Genomic DNA, 24,200 nt, shown 5'->3' on the forward strand with positions numbered 1-24,200 from the left:
AATACTGATATTTTATCTACTTTTCGTATGACTTGTGTTAAGAAAGGCATATCATATTACAAAGTAAGTAGTGACTAATGTTATGGTTCAATTGTGAAGTGTTTTCCCAAATACCCACATATTAAAGGCTTACTTGTCTACACAGTGTTCAGAGGAAAAGCTTCAAGAAATATTAGATCATGAAGGCTTGATATCAGCAATGGCCAATCGATGAATAAGTTTGTGTGAGAAAGGGCATTGGGTGACAGAGACAACTTCAGAAAGAGGCCTACTCAGAAGAAAACAACAGGTCCAGGGAGGGGCTGGGAGGGAATGAGGGATCGGGACACGGCTGGGATACAGAGTTAATAAAATATAACTGATAAGAAAAAAATAAAATAAAAAAAAAAAAACAGGTCCAACTAGTCATGGACCAAAACCTTGGAAACACTGGGAGAAAATCTAAAATCCACCTTCTCCTTGGTTTTCTCAGAAAAGTACCACCATACAAACCTCCAAACTCAGTTCTGACTCCGTTTTATTGCCCATTCTGTAAAATGCAAGATGGCACAGCAGCTTCCTGCAGTTGTATACCAACTCACTACCAATATAGATAGATAGATAGATAGATAGATAGATAGATAGATAGATAGATAGATAGATACATACATACATAGAGAGAGAGAGAGAGAGAGAGAGAGAGAGAGATAGATAGATAGATAGATAGATAGATAGGTAGATAGGTAGATAGATAGATAGATAGATAGATAGATAGATAGATAGATAGATAATTAAAGACTTCTGACAGACAGGGAGTTAGCCTTTCCCTGGATAAGAAAGGCATGGTTATTCAACCCTAATTTCTCAGCCAGAAAAAAAAAAATATATATATATATATACACACACACACACATGCAGGGAAAACTGAGCAGACTCAGCAGGTTGCTTTTATATATTTATTCCCACAACACACAAAAAAAAAAACTAATAATAACTACGGGAAAAAGGCTAATAATTTGAAAGAAGAGAAGACCATTTAGAGGTTAAAGGGAGAAGAGGAGTGATGAAAAAAGATAATTAAATTAAAAATTTAGAAAAGGTAAAGAAAAAAATAATCTTAAATAAAATATATTTTAATGGGAAGAAGAGATACAAAGACACAGTGGAAAGGCACGTCTTCAGTGCACAAGAAATATCCTGGAAAAATATATCTAGAGTTGAAAAATTAGATATGAGGAAGTAACTGAATATACCTAAGTTTAGCTGGAGAGGAAAGAAACAGGAAATAGTAGGTAAAAGCTGATAATACAGACAAGAGAAGAAAAATGACAAATGACAAAGGAACTAACTTATGAGTTATTGTTATAGAGAAAAAAGTACTCACTGAAAAATAGAGTAAACACAGACAAAAAAAAGAGATCATGTAACTACCTCAGTTGGATACTACAGTGATTGAAGCGGTCAATGGAGGGACTGGACAGGTGGTGATGGCTGTGAGATGATCAAAAGACTCATCATGAACTTCAAGGAAAGATTCCTTTTACACTCTGAAAACAAGTACTATAGATGTGACAGCCATCCATGAAAATGTGTCAGAGTGGCCTTCAGTCAGGCAGAGAACCATGGGGTTCCTAGTGTGTCAGAGCTCAGCAACTCTTACTGAAAGAGGCACTTCCTGGGGCACACATAAAAAGTGTTTTCCTTTTGGCTAAGGCTGAGGATCTGGCTTGCTTCCATGTATGTGGACCTATCTGCATTGCACACGTGGCACGCCTGGGTTGGCTACCCAGAGGCTATTTAAGCTGTGGGCTGGCTTTCCCCAGGGTCCGAGGATTGTTCAAGGTTCCTGAATAAACTGCATTGAAAAAAAAAAAAAGTGTTTTCCTGGTTGGCTTTTTGTGCAGAGGGCAGGCAAACATGCATCTCTGTGCATCACTGCTGGCACAGAAGTACACAGCTGTCTGAGAGGGGGAAGCCAGCTCCAGCACAAGGGAGAAGTCCTCTGTTCTAGGTCTTGAAGCCTTGTAGCCATCAGGGACATCTCCTTTCTCAGTTTTGCCAGCAACATACGAGTAATGGATCAGCCCGAGTCCATGCCCCATGTCCTGACGATACCAGTACATGTTGTTGTGATTATTATTCTGGTGACAGCTCAAGGTCACATTTCCTCCTGTTACTGTCACCTTGTTTCTTGGGCTTTGGGTGACTGTAGCCTCCATGTCTTCTGTAACAAAAAAAGACAGAGCCTGCTGATGTCATCTTAGCAAAAAGCCTTGGGAATTCTGGAAAGGGGAAGGAAGCACACCTATGGCCTGACCAGCACTCACTTGCACACAGGAGACTCAAGACCCAAAAGAAGAGCCTGAAGGACATCTCAGAAGCAAGGCAAGCTCTCATGTGTTCCAGCCCTGTTTGGGAAACCAGAGCTGGGGCTTTCAGAGGCTTAGTGATGTCCCTGTCTCCAACACATGCTTGAGCTGCACAGTTAACACGCCACACCCCTTCTCCACAGAAGCAAGCTTACTCTCAATTTTAACCTCAAGTTAGATCATATAACAATATTTGTAGTATATGTACACAAATTAACATCTCATATTAGAAAGAATTTATGGCTCTTTTTTTATTTATACTTGCATACTCTTTGTCTGATTCTAGTCAACATATCGGGCTTATTTTATTCAAAATAAGGTATAATATCTTGCTTTACATTGTTTTACTCCTTAGTGGTTCTGTAGTCTCAGTTGCACCCTCACAACATGCTGTGTTCTATGAGGATTATACTAATTCTTCCATTTGCCTAAATACTTTAAGAAAACCTTCAGTGCTGTGTATGGCTAAACGACCTGCTTGACACTCAGATGGCTTATAGCACACCAAGACTGAGGTCACCACAGTAAAAACATTGTTTTATTCTAGTTCAGACCCATTCAGAGGTACAAGCTCTACATTTCAGGCTCAGCCCTCACTGTGTCCTTGTTGATAGAAATGCTCTCTTTTTTTTCCGGTGAGGCTGTGCATGGTGGACCTGAGACATTGTCACTGCTTTCTTTCAGGAGGAAACCCCCTTCAGCCATGTGAAAGAGCAAGTGTTTGTCAGGTAATATGCAGGTCTGGTGCCATTAGGGTTTCAGGGAAGTATATCAAAATTATTCAAAAGCTTTTGTGTCACCTTCAACATACATTTGCTAACATGAAATACTCACTTCCTTACTATGTATCACATAGCTCAGTTCCTCCCTACCTAGATAATATCTCAGTATGAAGCCTCCTTTTGTGGCTGTCCATCCTGGTGGAGTCTTGGTGGCAACTTTCTATAACCCTGCCCTGGTGAAGAAGGACTCAAAAGCAGAGGGATATGGTTAGCACACAATCTACATAAAAAAGCAGGGACAGGGTCTGCCCATCCCAGAAAGTCCATATTACTCTATATCAAAGCTTAACTGGTCCCTCAAGAACAAGAACCACCAATAAAGGAGGCCATTATCCATGGCCTAATGTCAGTCCCAGGAAAGGGCACTCTCTAAGACTTGGATGTTCACAGTAGGGAACATGAAATTGCCACCTGTTAGGATTATTTCCCAAATAAAGTATTATCTACCAGTAAGGATAGTCTGAACAATAATTTCATCAGATAGAGAGGTATCTGTGTAAATATCTTTTTTATTCCTTTAAATTGATTATTTAATTGTTGAGTAGCAAATTTCCTTTCGTTGAAAATTTCAATCTCATCTTGAAATGAAGACAAAGCAGATATTATCTGGCCTAGTCATAATACATCTATAACCTACTATATATCATCTGGCTTAAGATTATACATCTATCACCCCCCACACACACACACAAACACACTAGTTCAGTTGGTGTTATAATAAAAGATACAAGTTGTTACACTTTTGACCCAAATAGGAGAATACCAAGAAAATTCAGGAGTTTGACTTACAAGAAAAGAGATGTAAGTTTTAATCCTAGTGTTGATAATCTTAAACAGGAAATGGCAGAAAATTTAATAAGCTACTGAGTCCAAAGAACATGATATATGAAATTCTTTATTTCTGAATGAATATGAAAAATATCTACACTTGTCTAAAAACATATTGCCTATGGCTATGCTCTAACATAGGGTATGGTATTCTTTTTTTTCTTTTTTAATATCAGTTAGAGTTTGTTAACTTTGTATCCCTACTGTATCCAGCTCCCTCTATCCCTCCCAATCCTCCCTCCCTCCCTCATCTTCTCCCTACCCCCTTCCAAGTACACTGATGAGGGAACACCTCCTCCCCTTTCATCTGATTCTGGTTTATCAGGTATCTTCAGGACTGGCTGCAAAGTCCTCCTCTGTGGCCTAGCAGGGCTGCTCCTTCCTCAGGGGTGGGGGGGGACGTTTAAAGAGCCAGCCATTGAGTTCAAGTCAGAAACAGTCCCTGTTCTAATTATTAGGGTAACCACTTGGATATTGAGATACCATGGGCTACACCTGAGCAGAGGTTCTAGGTTATATCCATACATGGATGTTTGGAGAAACAGTCTCATAGAAGACCCCTGTGCCCAGATATATTTTGTCCTTGTGGATCTCCTGTTCTCTCCAGATCATACTAACTCCACTGTCTTTCATATGATTCCCTGCACTCTCCCGAAGGTTTGCTTATGAGTCATAATATCTGCTTTGAAACACTGCTAGGTAGAGTCTTTCAGAGGCCCTCAGTGCTAGGCTCATGTCCTGTTACTTGTTTTCTCCTACTTCCAATATCCATCCCCTTTGTCTTTCTAAGTGAGGATTGATCATCTTACCCTGGGTCCTCTTTCATAATTATCTTATTTAGGTGTATAGATTTCTATATGTTTATCCTATCTTACAGGTCTATATAAGTGAGAATAGACCATGTGTGTCTTTCTCCTGTGATATCTCACTCAAGATGATCTTTTCTAGATCCTACCATTTGCCTGCAAATTTCATGATTTCCTCCTTTTAATTGTTGAGTAGTATTCCATTGTGTAAAAGTACCACAATTTTTGTATCCATTCCTCAACTGAGGGACATCTGGGTTGTTTCCAGGTTCTGCCTATTACAAATAAAGCTGCTACAAACATGGTTGAGAAAATATCCTTGTTGTGTACTTGAGCATCTTTTAGATATATGCCTACGAGTGGTATAGCTGGATCTTGAGGAATCACTATCTCTAATTGTCTGAGAAAGTGCCAGATTGATTTCCAAAATGGCTGTACAAATTTGCATTCCCACCCGCAATGGAGGAGGGTTCCCCTTTCTTCACAACCTCTCCAGCATGTGTTGTCACTTGAGATTTTTATCTTAGCCATTCTGATGGGTATGGGGTGAAATCTCAGGGTCTTATGGTTTTCTACCACTCTCAAGGCAGCTGAAAGACATCAGCAGAGATCTGAGACTCTCTGGGGATTCTGAAAGCCAGCCCAGTGGTTAGAAACACTCTGGTGAGCACACCTAGTCAATGGAGTGGGGGGGGGATAGTAAAAAACTAGAAGCATTTCTGAGCTTCAGCTTAGGCTTTGTGGCATCTTCCAACCCTTGCTAGTACAACAACATCTGGAACAGGAAGATTAAGGTACAGAAAGCCAGTAACCATGAAAGGCTGTGGTGAGCTGGCACAGAAGTACACAGCAGAATCCTCCAGCTCCAAGGCACTCATGTTCATCTCAGAGTGATAGTCACTGAACTGCTGCACTGAGAATCGGTTGGGGATGCTGCCTTTCTCTCTCATCATTTTTTCAAAATGTTGAATGAGGAACTTGAGTTCCCGCCCTGGAGTCTGTTGGTACCAGAGCACACTATTATGTCCAGAGATGGGAATACATTTCAGAATAGACCCTCCTCCCTTTTCTTTGATTATGTGTTTTGGAGTCTGGACAACCCCAGAGCTTGCTGCACCTGGAGGGAAGGAGACAGGAGTGAGCATCTAGAGAAATAGTGAGTCAGTGCAGCAGCAGTAAAGGATCTCAGGAGCAGCCCCACCTCCACCCAGGACTTACTTGTTCCCAGGAGAAAGACAGCAACCCAACAGAGCAGGGCAGAGCCCCAAGCAGAGTCGGGGAGGGAAGTGCTACACATCCTTCTCCTAAGAATGCTGGTCTCTTTGGTGAGAGAACAGAAGTCAGCTCCTCCTTCCTCTCTCCTCCTTTCACCTCATTGCTGTGGTATCAGGTTCTGAGGTCAGTGATTTGTTGACTCCCACAGGCTCTCTGAACCCCTGGGCACACTCTGCTGTCTCATCCTTCCACCTTTAGGCTCAGCCTGCTTTGTGGATCAGGAGATGGCTGGGCTGCATAAATAGATCTGGGTGTGGGAAAGTCATGCTTTCTTCTGAGGCAGTTTCTTCCTTCTCTCTACCTAGCTCCAGAGGCCTTTGATTGTTAAATCTACAGTCCAAGTCTACAGTTCATGCTTTCTCTGGTGATGCACAGTGTGTGTGTGCAAAGATAATTGACCACTCCTCACACCCCTGTGCCTTATGGCCAGCACTGTTTCTGGTTCCACAACAAATATCCTACTGTGTGCTTCATATCAAAACTCTGTATCCACCTTGTGTAGCCCTGCCAGCAGCTCTATTGGAAGATCAGCAATGCCCCCTAATGGCCAGTTCTGGATCAGTGGACAGAACCTCTACTGACTGTGGTAGAAGCTGGGAGCTCTCAAACCATGCATCTGCAGGACAGAGCCTTTCAGAGGTCCTGTGTCAGGCTCCTGGCTTGTTCCCTCTTTCTCTGATGTCCATCCTCTTTGCCTTTCTGGATATGAATTGAGCATTTTAGCAAGAGTCTTCACTCTTGATTAGTTTCTTTAGGTGTACAGATTTTAGTAGGTTTATCCTATATTATATGTCTATATGAGTGAGTACATACCGTGTGCATCTTTCTGCTCCTCGGATAGCTCACTCAGGATAAAATGGGCAACATTTGGGCAGAGTACAGGGAATCTTAGGAAAGAAGTGGGAAACAGAAAGATCTGGAGAGGACAGGAACTCCACAAGGAGAGCAACAGAACCAAAAAATCTACGCAGAGTAGTCTTTCCTGAAACTGATACTCCAACCAAGGACTATGCATGGAGATAACCTAAGACCCCTGCACAGATGTAGCCCATGGCAGTTCAGTATCCAAGTGGGTTCCCTTGTAATAGGAACAGGGACTGTCCCTGACATGAACTGTTTGGCCTGCTCTTTAATTACCTCCTTTCTGAGGGGGAAGCAGCATTACCAGGCCACAGAAGAAGACAATGCAGCCACTCCCGATGAGATCTAATTGACTAGGATCAGAAGGAAGGAAAAGAAGACCTCCCCTATCAGTGGACTTGGGGAGGGTCATGCATGTAGAGGGTGAAGGAAGGGAGGGATTGAACTGAAGGAGGGAGGAAAATTAAGGGAGGATACAAAGTGAATAATGAGTAATTAATAAAGAATTAAAAAAATAAAACCTACAGAAGGATGGAAATGGAATTATCCACATCACCAACAATAAAGGTACAATATTTAGATAAAAAAAAGTGCATCTGGGGCCAGAAAACATCACAGTGTTTGGCAGTACCCAGTTACATACCCAAATCTCAAAATTTTACTGTGGTAGTGAGAAATGTGTGAACAGTACATAATTTAAAGCAAGCAAGCAAGCAAAACCCAAAGAAAAACAAAAGAGAATAAAACCTAAGTTATTTGACAATGTTTCAGGGAGCTGTGGACTATTCTTAAGATGTCAGTTGTACTCAGAAGGGGTTGGACTTGGGAAGTGCAAGTCTTAATTCAAAGAAAATACCAAGAAGGCCTGATGGTTGCTGCCAGTGGAGAAGCCTCTGAGTAGTTGGATAAATGAACTAGCTAAAAGATAGAAAGCCTCTTCTGGGAGGCTCCACCCAGCAGGAGATTGTGACAGATGCTAGAACTTGCAGCCAATTTCCAGGGGTCTTATAGAAATGTTGGAGGACCTGTATGGTACAGAAACCACGCAAGGAGATCAACAGAGACAACTAACCCAGACCCATGTGGGCTTACAGAGAATGAGACATCAACTAAGTATATTATTGGAAATGTTACTGTAGACAGCTAGCTACACTTTGAAGAAATTTAAACATTAAAATTTTATGTTGCAATCCCTGCTTGCATGTTTGACCATCTGAGTATCCTCTATTCAGTCACACTTCTATGTTTCCTTTAGAGGCATTTTCAAATTCACTAATCTTTCCTTCTGGAGCATTGTTTACAGTGAAATATTTCACATCACAGACATTATAGTATTTACCTCTGGAAATCTTTGCATGTCTCCCTTACTGCTACAAACAGATTAAAACATTGCTGCAGTTATACTGTTCAATGTTATAGACAGCCAGTTTGTCAGAAATAGGTTGTTTTCTAGTTATTGACTTTGTTCCTAGTAAGGAGTCCTCACTTTTTCCTTCTTTGCAAAGCTGTGATATCTTTCCAGATACCAAACTGTATATTTAGTGTTTCAGGGTATGAGATACCATGGTTTTCTTATTAATACATTCATAGATTTATGCTTCCATGTGCTTATGTCACTGAGAAACAAAAATTCTGGGAAATTTCCAGCTAAAAGTCATTGTTCTTTTTGAGCTTTGCAAAAATATACATATATATATATGCATATATGATATATATATATATGATATATGAACAAGTTAAAAATTTATAAAGTGATGGAGAGGTATAAAATGTACAATTTTTGTACCATTAAGTCTTGAAATGAGTCAAGTTATTACACATTAAAAATGTAACAAATATGTGAAATGAAAGAATCCAGACACAAAGACAATCCATAATTATAAGCATACACTTCTTTAAAAAGACAACATCAGGGTCCTGAATGGAAAATTGTTACTACTTAATATGTTCACACTTGAAAATTTTTTGGAAATAGTAAGGATGGTTATACAACACAATAAATCTGTGTAAAATACCGTGGGGTTATAGACATAAAAACATGGAGTTCAAAAAATGGCAGTACAGTATAATACTATGGTTTCTGCTTCTTCTCAACTAAATGTGTCTGGAGAAAATCAAGTACATAAAAAAATTTTCTCTCAACCTTCCCTGATATCTAAGCACAGACTCTTTAAAGGAGGCATTTGAGCCCCTTCCTGAGAGTCCCACTTACCAGGGAGGATTAAGCTGGATCACAGAAGGAGACACAAGAGAAGTCCATACCATGCCCTGATGGAATTCTCAGAGCCTATCACCATTTGCCTAGGGTCATGTTCAGCTTCCCCCAAAATTACTTATTCTACTCCAACCTGTCTGCATCACCATATACCTCAGCCTGTGAAGAAGGAGCAGAATTCTGTAGATACCAGTAAGTTCTTAGTTGTTTTTCTTTCATTTCATGTCTTTAGGCATGTAATTAGCTTGCAGAACTTTTTGATTGTTAATCTGAAAACTAATTCATAGACTCGAATCAGTGATAAACAAATACACCCTCTCATACAAATATCAAACTGAAGTATTTATCCAACCATGTATTTCACTGCAATCCTTAAAAAATGAGAGAGCGAGAGAGAGAGACTATCTTCATAACGATGAAAGGAAATATCAATAGATGAATCTCATAAGGTAATTAAAGGCAAAGAACTCAGGCAATTCAGAAGCACTGGTAACTAATAACTATGGTGCTTGTTAGTCAGCATCCTCTGAGGAGTTTTCTGCTGTGGCTGTAATTTTCATCTGAGGTATGACAGTTCCTGTTGTCCACAGCAATATGCACATTTCTATTGTAATTCTTTAGAAATGTTCTGATCCTGTAAGCTTGAATTCAAGTCTTATTACTTAAGTCATTCATGCTTTATTTATAAGTAACAATAGAAAATTGGGTTCTTTCTTCTTTTTTCTACAGTTTTATTTTTTTAAGGTTTATTTACTTTTTAGCATTTTTTATTTTTAATTATACTTTATTTACTTTGTATCCTCCCTCTAGTTCTCTCCCCCTTCCTCTCCCAATTTCTCCCTTCCCCTTCTCCACACATGCCCCTCCCGAAGTCCACTGGTAGGGGAGGTGCTAATCTCCTTCCTTCTGATCCTAGTCTGTTAGGTCTCATCAGGAGTGGCTGCATTGTCTTCCTCTGTGGCCTGGTAAGGCTGCTCCCCCCTCAGGGGGAGGTGATCAAAGAGCAGGCCAATAAGTTCAGGTCAGAAGCAGTCTCTGTTCCCATTACTATGGAACCCACTTGGACACTGAACTGCCATGGGCTACATCTGTGCAGCCTATGAACCAGAACAGCCCTTTTCTTTTTTTTTTTTTTTAATTGGTGGTTTCTTAATTACTCTTTGTGCCTTGACGACATAGATGGATTATTGCTGTATTCATCAGTTAATTTTTATTAACAAGATAATCTTTCTTCTTTTGGATAAGAATTACATTAAGCAAGATTTGCTGTATTACAAAGCAAAATAGTGCTTATTTGGTTTAGATGAGGAACATTCCCCATGATTCACATACTAAAGGTTGGTTGTCTACTGTGTTCAGAGGGGAAAATGAGAAATATTAGATCATGAGGGTTTTGATATCACCAATGGCTAATGTATGCATAGGTTTCTATCAGAAAGGGCATTGAGTGAAGGGAACAACTTCTGAGAACAGGGCTTTTTAGGAAGATGTACGTCACTAGAGGCATTCAGTTAAAAGATATCTGTCTATCTGTCTATCCATCTAACTATGTATCTATGTATCTATCTGTTTGTCTATCTATCTATCTATCTATCTATCTATATCTGTCTGTCTGTCTGTCTGCCTCCTCTTCTTTTCCTTATTGGCTGTCATGAGAAGGGCGTATCACCTCTGCCATATTATTCCTGCCAGTCTGTTCTGCTGCACAAACAAGCCTCCAAACAACACATCCCTATAAACATAGACCAAAACTTTTGACACACTGAGCCAAAAATAAATACACATCTTCCTTTATTTTCACAGACCCCAGAAAGCTAAGTTACAAGGAGGGTCTAAAGGAAGGTGCCACAATGTCACTCAGAAGGGAAAATAAAATAGACAGCAGAAGTGGATGAAGAGAATGAATAAGGCAAGAGATGGAATAAGGAGAAAATTAAAGGTGGGGATCAGACATGGGGAGACCTGGGGTGGGAGGTGAAAGAGCTGGTAAGAAGAAGGGAAACTGAGGGAGCATCTCTTTGACAACCTAAAATCCTACAACAAGGTAGGCTCCTGGAAGGACAGGGGTGAGACTCTAGCAGAGACTCCTAACAGGGGGGAACATGGAGACTGAAGTGACCACCTCCTAGCCAAGCAGGAAATGTGGAGAGAGGGGAACAACAACCCACCCACAAAACTTTTGATCCAAAATTTACCCTGCCTACAAGAAGTACAGGGTTAAAGAGAGAACAGAGATTGGGGGAATGTCCAACCAGTTATTGGCCCACCCCACACTAGAGAGCCAGCCCCTGACACTCTTAATGCTGCTCTTCTGTTTGCAGACAAAAGTCTAACATGCCTGTCTTCTGGGAGGCTCCACCCAGCAGGAGATTGTGACAGATGCTGGAACTTGCAGCCAAGTTCCAGAGGTCTTATGGAAATGTTGGGGAAAAATGGAAGGACCTGGAGGGTACAGGAACCCACAAGAAGATCAACAGAGACAACTAACCCAGACCCATGGGTCTTTCAGAGAATGAGACATCAACTAAGGAGCATGCATGATCTGGACGTAGGCCCATTGCACACATGTGGATAAAGAGCAGTTCAGTCTTCTTGTGGGGTGCCTTGCAAGTGGAGGATGGGGCTGTTTCTAACACATTAGCTACTTTTGTGTCAGTCCCCCTGGGAGGGATGTCTTGCTTGGCTTCAGTGGATGAGGATATGAGCAGTCCTGATATGACTTTTTGTGCTGGGGAGTGTTGTTACCAGAGGAGGAGGGCTCCACTTTTCTGGGGGAAAGGGAGGGATAAAGAGTGAAGGATGGAGGGGGGTACAGAGGAAAGGACAGGGACACACCCTAGGATATAAAGTGAATTAAATAATAATTTAAAAATCATATAGATATAATAAATAAATAAAATAAATAATAAATAAAAATAAATAAAGTAAATTAAAATAATAATTTAAAAATATGAAGCCACTAACTTAAAAGGCAAAAAAAGTTAGGGAGGATTTAGAGAAAGAGGTGAACAAGAAAATAATTTTACTAAGTGAAAGTCTTAAAAAGATAAAAGAAAAGTAATTCAGCCTGAAACATGTTTTCACTGAGAGAAAAGATCTGGAAACAAGAGGGAAAGATACACCTTTGGTGCAGAAGTATTATATAAAAATTATCTTCAGAATTGAAAAAAAGCACAACACTCATGAGGAAATAATTGACTGTAGAGAAGTTTATCTGAAGAAGAAGGAATCATGGGATGCTGATACCAATGAATGAAGAAAAATGAGACGGAGCTTAATCGGCTGTTGTCCTATTCTGCACAGAGGCTACTGACATAGCAAGTAAACACAGGCGAGAAAGACATCACAAAAGTGACTCAAATAGTAAAATAGTGGAAAAGTTCACTGAAGGCCACAGGGAAGAAAGCCAGGTCTGTGAGACTATCAGAAGCATCATCAGGGACTTCATTTAAAGATTCATTTTCAGCAAGGAATGGTGGCACAAGACTGTAAATACAGCACAGTAAAGGCAAGGGAAGATGTATATAAATGAGTTTCAGCAATATTAGTGTACAATGTTAGTTCCAGGGCAGCCAGGACTGTTATAAGGACAAACTCAGTCTTCAAAAACAAATTAAAAGATTAATTTTTCTCTAAATAAGAGGAAGAGATATAACAAGTAGCATTGAGGAGCCTTCAGTCAGCTAAGAACTCATTCCTAGTGTGCCAGAGCTCAGCGACGCTTACAGAAATGGGGGCTTCCTTGGGCACACAGGCAAATGTTTTCCTGGTTGGCTTTTTGTGCAGAGGGCAGGCAGACATGCATCTCTGTGCATCACTGCTGGCACAGAAGTACACAGCTGTCTGAGAGGGGGAAGCCAGCTCCAGCACCAGGGAGAAGTCCTCTGTTCTTGGTCTGGAAGCCTTGTAGCCATCAGAGACATCTCCTTTCTCAGTTATGCCAGCACCATATGAGTAATGGATCAGCCTGAGTCCATTCCCCATGTCCTGACGATACCAGTACATGTAGTTATGGTTATTAGTCTGGTGACAGCTCAAGTTCACTTTTCCTCCTGTTACTGTCATCTTGTTTCTTGGGCTTTGGGTGACTGTAGCCTCCATGTCTTCTGTAACAAAAAAAGACAGAGCCTGCTGATGTCATCTTAGCAAAAACCCTTGGGAAATCTGGTGAGGAGAGGGAAGCACACCTGTGGCCTGACCAGCACTCACTTGCACACAGGAGACTCAAAAGCCAAAAGAAGAGCCTGAAGGACATCTCAGGAGCAAGGCAAGCTCTCATGTGTTCCAGCCCTGTTTGGGAAACCAGAGCTGGGGCTTTCAGAGGCTTAATGACATCACTGTCTCCAACACAAGCTTGAACTGCATGGTTAACATGCCACACCCCTTCTCCACAGATGCAAGTTTACTATCAATTTTAACCTCAAGTCAGATCATATAACAATATTTGTAGTATATGTACACAAATTAACATCTCATATTAGAAAGAATTTATGGCTTATTTTATATTTTAATTGCATTTACTGTTTTTCTGATTGTAGTCAATTTACTAGGCTTACTTTATTCTAATAAGATACAATTACTTGTTTTACATTGTTTTACTCCTTAGTGGTTCTGTAGTCTAAGTACCTCAATGCATGTGGTGTTGTATGAGGTTTCTAGTATTCTCACATTGCCTAAATACTTTAAGAAAACCTTGACCTCTGAAAGACTACACTAATCAAAGTATCAAAGCAGAGGCTGACACTACAAGCTAAACTTTGGGGAGAATGCATGGAACTTTATGAAAAAAGGTGGGGATAGAAAGATCTGGAGGGGGCAGGAGCTCCAAAAGGAGACCATAAGAGTGATGAAAACTGGGCTCTGAGGCCCTACAGAGACTGATACCCCAACAAGGACCATGCATGGAGAAGACCTAGAACCCCTGCTCAGACGTAGCTCATAGACTTAGTCTCCAAGTGGGTACCCTAGTAGGGGACTCGGGGGCTTTCTCTGACATGAACTCAGTGGCAGGTTCTCTGATCACCTCCCCATAAGGAGTGTTGGTGCAGCATTAAGAGGCCACAGAGGAAGAAAAGGCACATATTCCAGTTGAGACATGATAGGCTAGGGTCAGATGGAAGGGAAGGAAGAAGTCCTTTATCAGTAGACTGGGGGAGGGGCATAGGGAAAAATAATGGAGGGAGGGTAAGATTGGAAAGGGATGAGGAATGGGTCCACAGCCAGGATACAGAGTGAATAAATTGTAATAAATAATATTATTTAATTAAAATGGAAAACAAAGCAAAATTATTCTTCAACTTCAAATTAATTTTGTTTTAATGAGCAGAACTAATAAAGCCTTTTAAAAGAAAAAAGAAAAAACTTCAGTGCAGTTTATGGCTATAAGAATTATTTGACACTCAGAAGGCTTATAACGCACCAAGGCTGAGGTCACTACAATTTAAACATTGTTTTAAGATCCCACTCTAACTTATGCAGGGGCACAAGCTCACCATTCTAGGGTAGCATTGTGTTCTCATTGATAGTAATTCTCCCTTTGTTTCAGGTGGTCTGTGGGCCTGAATCTTTCTCACTGTGTTTCCTCTCAAGAGGAAATCCCCTTCCACAGTGAGGGTGAGTGATTTGTGTACTAATGTGAAGGTCTGGTGTCTTTAGGGTGCCAGAGAATTGCTCTAAAATCATCTGAAAGCTTCTGTCTGAACTTTGTCATCATTTTGGTAACATGAAACACTTACCTCTACTCAGTGACAACATAGGTTCCTTCCTAGGTAAAGCATATTTCAGTTACTCCCTCACAGATAACAGCTCAGTATGAAGCCTCATTTCTTTCACCACATATCTTGGTGTAATCTTAATGGAAACATTCTATAACCCTGAGGTGGCCAGGAATGACTCAAAAGCAGAAGTTAAGAGAAAGGGGGTCAGCAGAGCTCCATGTGAAAAGCTGGGGACAGGATCTGACCAATTCAAAAAGGACATTCTCCTCCCTGACCCAAAGGTTTGCTGATCCCCAGAAACTAAGAGCAAACAATAAAGAAGGCCATTACCCATGGCTGAGTCCAGCCATAAAATAGAAAGAGGCATATTCTCCTTTAGATTTAGATGTATTGGGTGGGGAACATGAAATTTAATAGTTCTTCCAGTTACTTCCAAAATAAGCTATCATCTCTCAGTAATGATTGTAGTGAAAGTTTTAGTTTCTTTAAAAACCCAGTTATGTTATGTAAATATGTTTTTGTTTTAATCTCAAGAGTGGGATATGGGACTGCCTTAGTTTATCCACAGCTGATAAATGCCTCATGAGGCTCAGAGATGGATGGAGATGGCCTTTGTCAGCTGCAGTTAGTAGAATCCTAAGGACTCTGGCTGGAACAATATAAATACAGAGAAAGAAGGAGGTTGCTGGTTACCTGGACTGCTGGATATCCTAATGAATGGGGTTGGTATTGCCCCAAAAGAATCTGATGACTCTAACTAGCCAGAACTAAGTCTAAAAAGGTCTACACCCCCTTTCCCTTCTAAGCCTCTTTCTTTCCTACCTATGGTTGGGGGATTGAAAGGCAGGTATAGGCTTAAGGAATGCCAAATATTGTAGACGATTAAAAACTATGCCTATAAATGATAGTCTTCTGAACAATACTCTGATTTCATTGGCAAGAGAAGCATTTGCATAAATAATTCTTTTCATTCCTTTTCTATTGATTGTTGAGTAGAAAATTTTCTTTTGTTGAAAATGTAAACCTCATTTTGAAATTTACAAGACAAGCTACTTCTGCCTCAGTATTATACATCTATACCTGTCAAGCCCCCCACCTCTACCCGCACTCACTGCAAACTCAGCTGGTCTTATAACACAAGAGACAAAGTTGATATATTCTTGACCCAACCTGGGGAACACCAGGGAAATTTAGAACTTTGAAGGCAGAAATGTGTGTTTCAATTCTGATTTCTATTGAAATGGTGTATAGAATTCTTCATCTACAAAATAGATATATTAAAGTCTACACTTGTCTTAAAATATGAGGCCTGTACCCACAGCCCATCACAGAGTAAATTTTCTGACAACTGGCTAGGAGCTGAAAGGTACTGCCAGAAATATGAGGACATGTGCAGAGCTTGGGCCCCACTCCAGCATTTAGGACAATCTTTGTGAGCTCGGTTAGAGAGGAAGAGCTAGAAGCATATTTGGGCCTTGGCTAAGTCTTTGTGGCATCTCCCAACTGCTGTCTAGAACATCATCAGCTGAGACAGGAAGATTAAGTACAGAAATCCAGTAACCCTGTGTGGCTGTGGTGAGCTGGCACAGAAGTACACAGCAGAGTCCTCCAGCTCCAAGGCACTCATGTTCATCTCAGAGTGATAGTCACTGAACTGCTGCACTGAGGATCGGTTGGGGATGGTGCCTTTCTCCCCCTCCGATATTTCATAATGCTGAATGAGGAACTTCAGTTCCCTCCCTGGAGTCTGTTGGTACCAGAGCACACTGTTGTGTCCAGAGATGGGAATACACTTCAGAATGGACCCTCCTCCCTTTTTTTTGATTATGTGTCTTGGAGACTGGACAACCCCAGTACTTGCTGCACCTGGAAGGAAGGAGACAGGAGTGAGCATCTGGAGAAATAGTGAGTCAGTGCAGCAGCAGTGAAGGATCTCAGGAGCAGCCCCACCTGAACTCAGGACTTACTTGTTTCCAGGAGAAAGACAGCAACCCAACAGAGCAGGGCAGAGCTCCAGGCAGAGTCAGGGAGGGAAGTGCCACCCATCCTTCTCCTCAGGATGCTGGTCTCCTTGGTGAGAGAGCAGCAGTCAGGTCCTCCTTTCTCTCTCCTCCTTTCACCTCATTGCTGTGAGGTCAGGTTCTGAGGTCAGTGATCTTGTTGACTTTACAGGCTCTCTGAACCCCTGGGCACACTTGCTGGCTCAGCCCTTCCCCCCTAGGCTCAGCCTGTTTGGTGGATCAGGAGATGTCTGTGCTGAACAAATGGGATTGTGTGTGGCAAAGACTTTTTTATGCTTTTATTCGAGGCACTTGTTTCCTTCACTTCATCTGTCTCCAGATGAAGTGTTTTATTATTAAAACTACAGTTAAGGCTACAGCTCATAGTTTCCTGTGTTGTCATATAGTGCATGTGCAAAGATAACTAACCAAGACTTTTCCTGTCCTGTGCCTCCTGATTCTTCACTGTTTCTGGTTCCACAGAAACCACTGTGGGCTCCAAATCAGCAGCTCACTGGGTGGTTCCACAGCACCCCCTAGTGACCAGCTGTACAGTTTCTGGGCTGTACTTTTACTGGCTGTGGTAGAGGCTGGAAGCATCCTTGGTGGGCCAGAAAACATCTCAAGAGTTGTCGACATTACCAGTATTTACTGAAATCTCACATTTTTACCCGAGGTAGTGAGACAGGTGTGAAGGGAACTTTATTTTTCAAAAACAAACAACCTTCTCCACCATACAAAGCCCCAAAACCAAAGAAAACCACAACAGAATAAATTGGAAGTGTTATTATATTGTTGCATGGAGACATAAACTAGACATTAGATGTCAGGTGCCTTTGGAACGGGTTGAACCTGGAAAATACACTCCTTAATCAAAGGAAATAGTAAGAAGGCCTGATGGTGGATGTTCTTAGTGGAGAAGCCTCCTAGCAGTTGGAAAATAAACCAATCTAAGGAAGAGAAGACTGAAAATGGTAGAGTATTGGAGTTCTTGTTGTAGAAAGCAAGCTAGCCTTTGAAGAAACGTAAATATTAAAAACTTATGCAATCCTCACTTGCACATTTAACCATTTGTGATTATTCTCCCCTACATCTGTGATCATTTTCTTTTGTTTCCATTTGAATATCATTTTTCCATTTATTTATCCTTCCTTCTGGAGCATCCAGACTCTCATTACTTATAGTGAGCTATTTCTCATCACAAACACTACAATTTTTACTCCTAGAAATTTGATTCGGATCTTCATATGCCTCCCTTATTTTTACAAACAAGCTAAGGTATTTGCTGCAATTACACTGTTAAATGTCATAGCCTGCCAATTTGTCAGAAATAAGTTGGTTTCTTGGGATTAATTTTTTTTTTGTAGTGATAAGTCCTACTTTCCTCCTTCTTTGAAAATCTATAATCTTTTATTAGATGCCAAAATGTATAGTTTATGTTTGAAGGTGTGAGATACTGTGGCTTTCTTATTAATAAATTCATAGATTTGTGTTGCAATGTGCTTATGTAACTGAGAAACAAAAATCTGAGAAATTCTTAGCAGACAGTCATTGCTCCTTGTAAGTTTTGGCAAAGATGTATTTTAATCATAGGTATGGTCACAATTTAAAAACCCATAAAGAGATTGGGAGGTAGAAATGTGTATAATTTTAATACAAAGAAATATCATAAGAAGTCTAGTTCTTATACACATTTCAAGTATAAGAAGAATTATGTGAAGTGTCAGAAATCAGGCACAAAGACAAAAATGTATAATTCTAAACATAGACTACCTAATTCTAAACATAGACAAGATCAAAGTCCTGAGAAAAGAATAGTTTAAAGATAAAAACTTTTTGAAAAATACATAGTGACATTGGCTCTACAACATATGAATATGTGTTCAATACCGTGGGATTATAGATAATAAAAAAGTGATAGAGTTCAGAAAATGACTTCCAGTGTTCTGCTTTGGATTTTGCTTCTTTTAAAGTAAATGTACTTGGGGAAGAGCAGTGCAGAAAAAAAATCTTTCTCTCAGCTTTCCCTGGTATCTAAGCACAGATTCTCCAAATGAAACAGGTGAACCCCTCCCTAAGTGTCCCCATAGCCACCACATGACCTTGTCTCTGGGAGTCCCACCAGCCAGGTATGATTTACCATAACACAGAAGAAGACACATGAAGCTCAGACCATGCCCAGACAGACGATATCAATACTTCTTCTAATGACATTTTACGATTTTCTCTCAAACAATTTATTCATCCACAACTTACTTCCAACACTTTACACCTCAGCCCATGTAGAGGGAACAGATGTTTCTAGATGTGATTTTCTGTTTAGATATTCATTTCGCTTTCATTTACTGTTCTCTGGACTGAAATTAGCTTGCATAGCTTTTTGACCCTTAATCTGCGAATTAATTTCATAGACTCAAACTGGAAAGTAAACAAATATACCCTCCCATGTAACCATTAAATGAAGGTACTTTATTGCTATGTATTTCATTACAATCCTGAAAGAGTAAAAAAAGAGAGAAAGCTATCTTCAAAATGACAGTGAATAAATGCAGATATTAATAGCTGAATCTTCCATGGTGCTACCTAAATAAAATGAACTCAAGTAATTAAGGTATGTTACTAACTATTAGAAGTGGTGTTTGTCAGAAAACATCCTGTGAGGGATTCATGGCATGGCTGTAATTTTCTTCTGCTACATAACACAGATCCTGGTAGCCCACAGCTCCATGCACATTCTGTATTGCAATTCTTTAGAAAATGTTCCTATTGGTAACTTTGAATTCAAGTCACAAATTCAGCTGCTGATCCATAATAATCATAGATCAAACTTTTGAAACACTAAGCCAAAAGCCAAAATATACCTTCTTCCTTTATCTTCTCAGATCTGGCAAGAAAGCTGACTATGACTCGAATCTCCAAACCCAATGCTGACTCTGCTTTCTTGCCCAGTCTATAAATGTCCTGTGGCATGAGGGCTTCCTGCAGGCATCTCCCCAGTTCCCACCCACTGAACCAGGATATCTACACATTACAAGAGAATGTGGCACTTTTATGTCTAAACTCATCAAGTAATATATCTTGAAATCCGGCATGGTATTTGCCGAGAAATATGCAGGTCTTTTGCCTCTAAAGTCCCAGGTAATTGTACCAAAATCACCCAAGAGCTCCTATCTCACCTTTGACATAATTTTGCTAACAGGAAACACTTACCTCTACTCAATGGCAGTACCGGTTCCTTCCTAAGTAAAACATAGCTCAGTTACTTCCTAGACAGAGAATATCTCAGTATGAAGCCTCCTTTCTGTGGCTGTGATCCTTGTAGGATCTTAATGGATACTTTCTATAACTCTGTCTTGGTGAAGAAGGACTCAAAAGCAGAAGCAAAGAAAAGCAAGATCAAGAGAGTTCCCATATGAAGAAGTTAGCAACAGGGTTTGACCATCTCAGAAAGGAAATTCTCCTGCATGCCCAAAGTTTGGCTGGTCCCCAGTGGCCAAGAGCCATCAACAAAGGAGGCTATTTCCCATGGTTGAGTCAGGCCAAGACAGGAGCACTTTCTATTAAGACTTAGATGTTTGGAGTGGGGAACATAATATTTTATATATCGTATGTTTAGTTCTATAATAAAGTATGATCTACCAACAATGTAGTTTTCTGAACAGTATTCAAATTTCATTGAAGAATCATTGGATTAAATATATACCCTTTATTCCTTTTCAATTGATTTATAATTGTTGACTAGCAAATTTTCTTTCTTGAAATGTAAACCACATCTTGAAACGTTGACAAGACAAATATCTGACTTAATATTACATATCTTTAAACTATGTCATTCCCCCACTCAGACATATGCACTAAGCTCAACTGATCTTATAACATAAAAGACAGTGGCTACATTTTTTAGCTCAAACAGAGAAGACCAAAGAAAGTCATACTTTTTTTTTTTATGAAGGTCAAGAGAAGTAGGTTTGAATCTTAGTGTTGATATAATTAAAAATGAAATGTTGTGAAATTTCATGAGCTATAATTTCCTATTTATAAAGTGACATATAAAAATCTTCATCTGCCATTAAATATTCCTCTATTGAGAATTCTATGTTTAGCTCTGTACTCGATTTTTTAATTGGATTACTTGATTTGTTGCAGTTTAACTTCTTGAGTTTTTTATATATACTGGAAATTAGTCCTCTGTCAGATATAGGGTTGATGAAGATCCTTTCCCAGTCTGTAGGCTATCATTTTGTTCTGATGACAATGTCTTTTGCTTTACAGAAACTTACCAGTTTCATGAGGTCCCATTTATTGATTGTTGCTCTTAGAGCCTGTGCTGTTGGTGTTCTGTTCAGGAAGTTGTCTCATGTGCCAATGAGATCAAGGCTGTTCTCCACTTTTTCTTCTAAGTGGTTTAGTGTGCCTGGTTTTATATTGAGATCTTTGATCCACTTGGACTTTAGTTTTGTGCAGGGTGATAAGGATAGATTTATTTGCATTTTTTTCTACATGTAGATATCCAGTTAGACCAGCACCATTTGTTGAAGATGCTGTCTTTTTTCCATTGAATGTTTTTGGCATCTTTGTCAAAGATGAGGTGTCCATAAGTGTGTGGGTTTATTTCTGGGTCTTCTGTTCGTTTCCATTGATCCACCATTCTGTTTCTATGCCAGTACCATGCAGTTTTTATAACTGTTGCTCTATAGTACAGCTTAAGATCAGGGATGGAGATACCTCCTGAAGATCTTTTACTGAAGAGAATTATTTTAGCAATTCTGTGTTTCTTGTTGTTCCATATGAAGGTGAGAATTTTTCTTTCAAGGTCTGTAAAGAATTGTGTTGGTAATTTGATGGGCATTGCATTGAATCTGTAGATTGCTTTTGGTAAGATGGCCATCTTTACTATATTAATCCTGCCAAACCATGAGCATGGGAGATCTTTCCATCTTCTGATATCTTCTAATTCTTTCTTCAGAGACTGGAAAATTTTTTCATACAAGTCTTTGACTTGATTGGTTAGGTTCACACCAAGGTACTTTATATCCTTTGTGGCTATTGTGAAGGGCATTGTTTCCCTGATTTCTTTCTCGACCCTTTTGTCTTTAGTATACATGAGGGCTACTGATTTTTTGAGTTAATTTTATATCCAGCCACTTTGCTGAAGGTGTTAATCAGCTGTAGGAGTTCCTTGGTAGAATTTTTGGGGTCACTCAGGTATACTATCAAACATCTGCAAATAGTGATACTTTGACTTCTTCCTTTCCAATTTCTATCCCCTTGATCTCCTTTAACTGTCTTATTGCTCTAGCAAGGACTTCAAGAACAATATTGAAGAGATATGGAGAGAGTGGGCACCTTTGCCTTGCCCCTGATTTCAATGGGATTGATTTAAGTTTCTCTCCATTAAGTTTGATGTTGGCTAGAGGCTTGCTGTATATTGACTTTACTATGTTCAGGTATGTGCCTTGTATCCCTAATATCTCCAAGACTTTAAACATGAATGGATATTGGATTTTGTCAACTTCCTTTTCAGCATCTAAGGAGATTATCATGTGGTTTTTCTTCTTCAGTTTGTTTATGTGGTGGATCACATTGATGGATTTCTGTATATTGAACCACCCCTGCATGCCCAGGATGAAGCCTACTTGGTCATAGTGGATGATATCTTTGATGTGTTCTTGGATTTGGTTATATCGAATGGCAGAGAAACACTTAAAGAAATGTTCAATGTCCTTAGTTATAAGGGACATGCAAATCAAAACGACCCTGAGATTTCACCTTACACCCATCAGAATGGCTAAGATCAAAAACTTAAGTGACAACATTTGCTGGAGAGGATGTGGAGAAGGGGGAACCCTCCTCCATTGTTGGTGGGAATGTAAACTGTACAATCACTCTGGAAATCAATCTGGCGCTTCCTCAGACAACTAGAAATAGTGCTTCCTCAAAATCCAGCTATACCACTCATAGGCATATATCCAAAAGAGGCTCAAATACACAATAGGGATATTTTCTCAACCATGTTTGTAGCAGCTTTATTTTTAATAGCCAGAAGCTGGAAACAGCCCAGATGCCCCTCAGTGGAGGAATGGATACAGAAATTGTGGTACATCTACACAATGGAATATTACTCAGCAATAAAAAACAAGGAAATCATGAAATTTGCAGGTAAATGTTGTGATCTGGAAAAGATCATCCTAAGTGAGCTATCCCAGAAGCAGAACGACACACAGGGAATATACTCACTCATATAGACATATAATATAGAATAAACCTACTAAAATCAGTACACCTAAAGAAACTAATCAAGAGGGAGGACTCTTGCTAAAAAGCTCAATTCCTATACAGAAAGGCAAAGAGCATGGACATCAGAAGAAGGAGAAAACAGGGAACAAGTCAGGAGCCTAACAGAGAGGACCTCTGAAAGGCTCTGCACTGCAGACTATCAATGCAGATGCTGAGACTTATGGCCAACCTTTGGGCAGCGTACAGGGAATTTTATGAAAGAAATGGGAAACAGTAAGATCTGGAGAGGAGAGGAACTCCACAAGGAGAGCAACATAACGAAAAAAATCTGAGCACAGGGGTCTTTCCTGAGACTGATACTCCAACCAAGGCCCATGCATGGAGATAACCTAAGACCCCTGCACACATGTAGCCCATGACAGTTCAGGGGCCAAATGGGTTCCATAGTAATAGGTACAGGGACTGCCTCTGACATGAACTGATTGGCCTGCTCTTTAATAGCCTCCCCCTGAAGGGGGAGCAGCATTACCAGGCCACAGAAGAAGACAATGCAGCCACTCCTGATAAGACCTAATTGATTAGGATCAGAAGGAAGGAAAAGAAGACCTCCCCTATCAGTGGACTTGGGGAGGGGCATTTGTGCAGAGGGGGGAGGAAGGGAGGGTTTGGGACAGGAGGAGGGAGGGAACCATGGGGGGATACAAAGTGAATAACGTATAATTAGTAAAGAATTAAAAATAAAAATTAAAAAAAAACTTCATCTTCAAATGAATACACTAATGCCTTAATGAACACCTTGTCCAAAAACGTGAGGCTTAGGCAGGCATAGTGGAATACATCTTTAATCCTAGCACTCAGAGAGGTAGAGGCAAGAGGATCACTGTGAGTTCAAGGCCAGCCTGGTCTACACAGAGAGTCCAGGACAGCCAAGGATCCACAGAGAAAGCCTGCCTTGAAAAGACATACATATAAACAAACAAACAAAAATAACACATGAGGTTTATGCCTCTGCCCCAACTAAGAAAACAGTGTTTCTTAACCCTGGCTAAAAGCTGGACAGTCCTGCCAGAGATCTGAGATTATCTGGAGAGCCAGAAGGCCACCCCTATCTTAAGAACACTCTATGCAAGC

The 24,200-nt window shown here is 40.2% G+C and overlaps 1 protein-coding gene and 2 gene segments (V, D, J or C); all 3 read right to left on the bottom strand.

Annotated features, from left to right (window-relative positions):
* Positions 1-1,238: 1,238 nt before the first annotated feature.
* Positions 1,239-2,431, bottom strand: LOC110553956 (T-cell receptor beta chain V region C5-like). The segment is given in 3 exon segments: positions 1,239-1,242; positions 1,897-2,203; positions 2,307-2,431. Coding segments are annotated over 3 exon segments (381 nt in total).
* A 3,064-nt stretch (positions 2,432-5,495) lies between these two features.
* Positions 5,496-13,428, bottom strand: LOC110553953 (uncharacterized). Its single transcript, XM_060378782.1, has 3 exons — positions 13,325-13,428; positions 12,842-13,221; positions 5,496-5,762 (listed from the first exon to the last, which is right to left on the bottom strand). Exons 1-3 carry the CDS (start codon positions 13,392-13,394, stop codon positions 5,496-5,498), a joined length of 717 nt encoding a protein of 238 aa, XP_060234765.1. The 5' UTR covers positions 13,395-13,428.
* Positions 13,429-16,342: 2,914 nt separating this feature from the next.
* Positions 16,343-16,878, bottom strand: LOC110553952 (T cell receptor beta variable 13-like). The segment is given in 2 exon segments: positions 16,343-16,698; positions 16,800-16,878. Coding segments are annotated over 2 exon segments (435 nt in total).
* Between the last annotated feature and the right edge of the window lie 7,322 nt (positions 16,879-24,200).

This window comes from Meriones unguiculatus, chromosome 3 (assembly GCF_030254825.1).
Source record: "Meriones unguiculatus strain TT.TT164.6M chromosome 3, Bangor_MerUng_6.1, whole genome shotgun sequence".
NCBI classification, from domain to species: Eukaryota; Metazoa; Chordata; class Mammalia; order Rodentia; family Muridae; genus Meriones; species Meriones unguiculatus.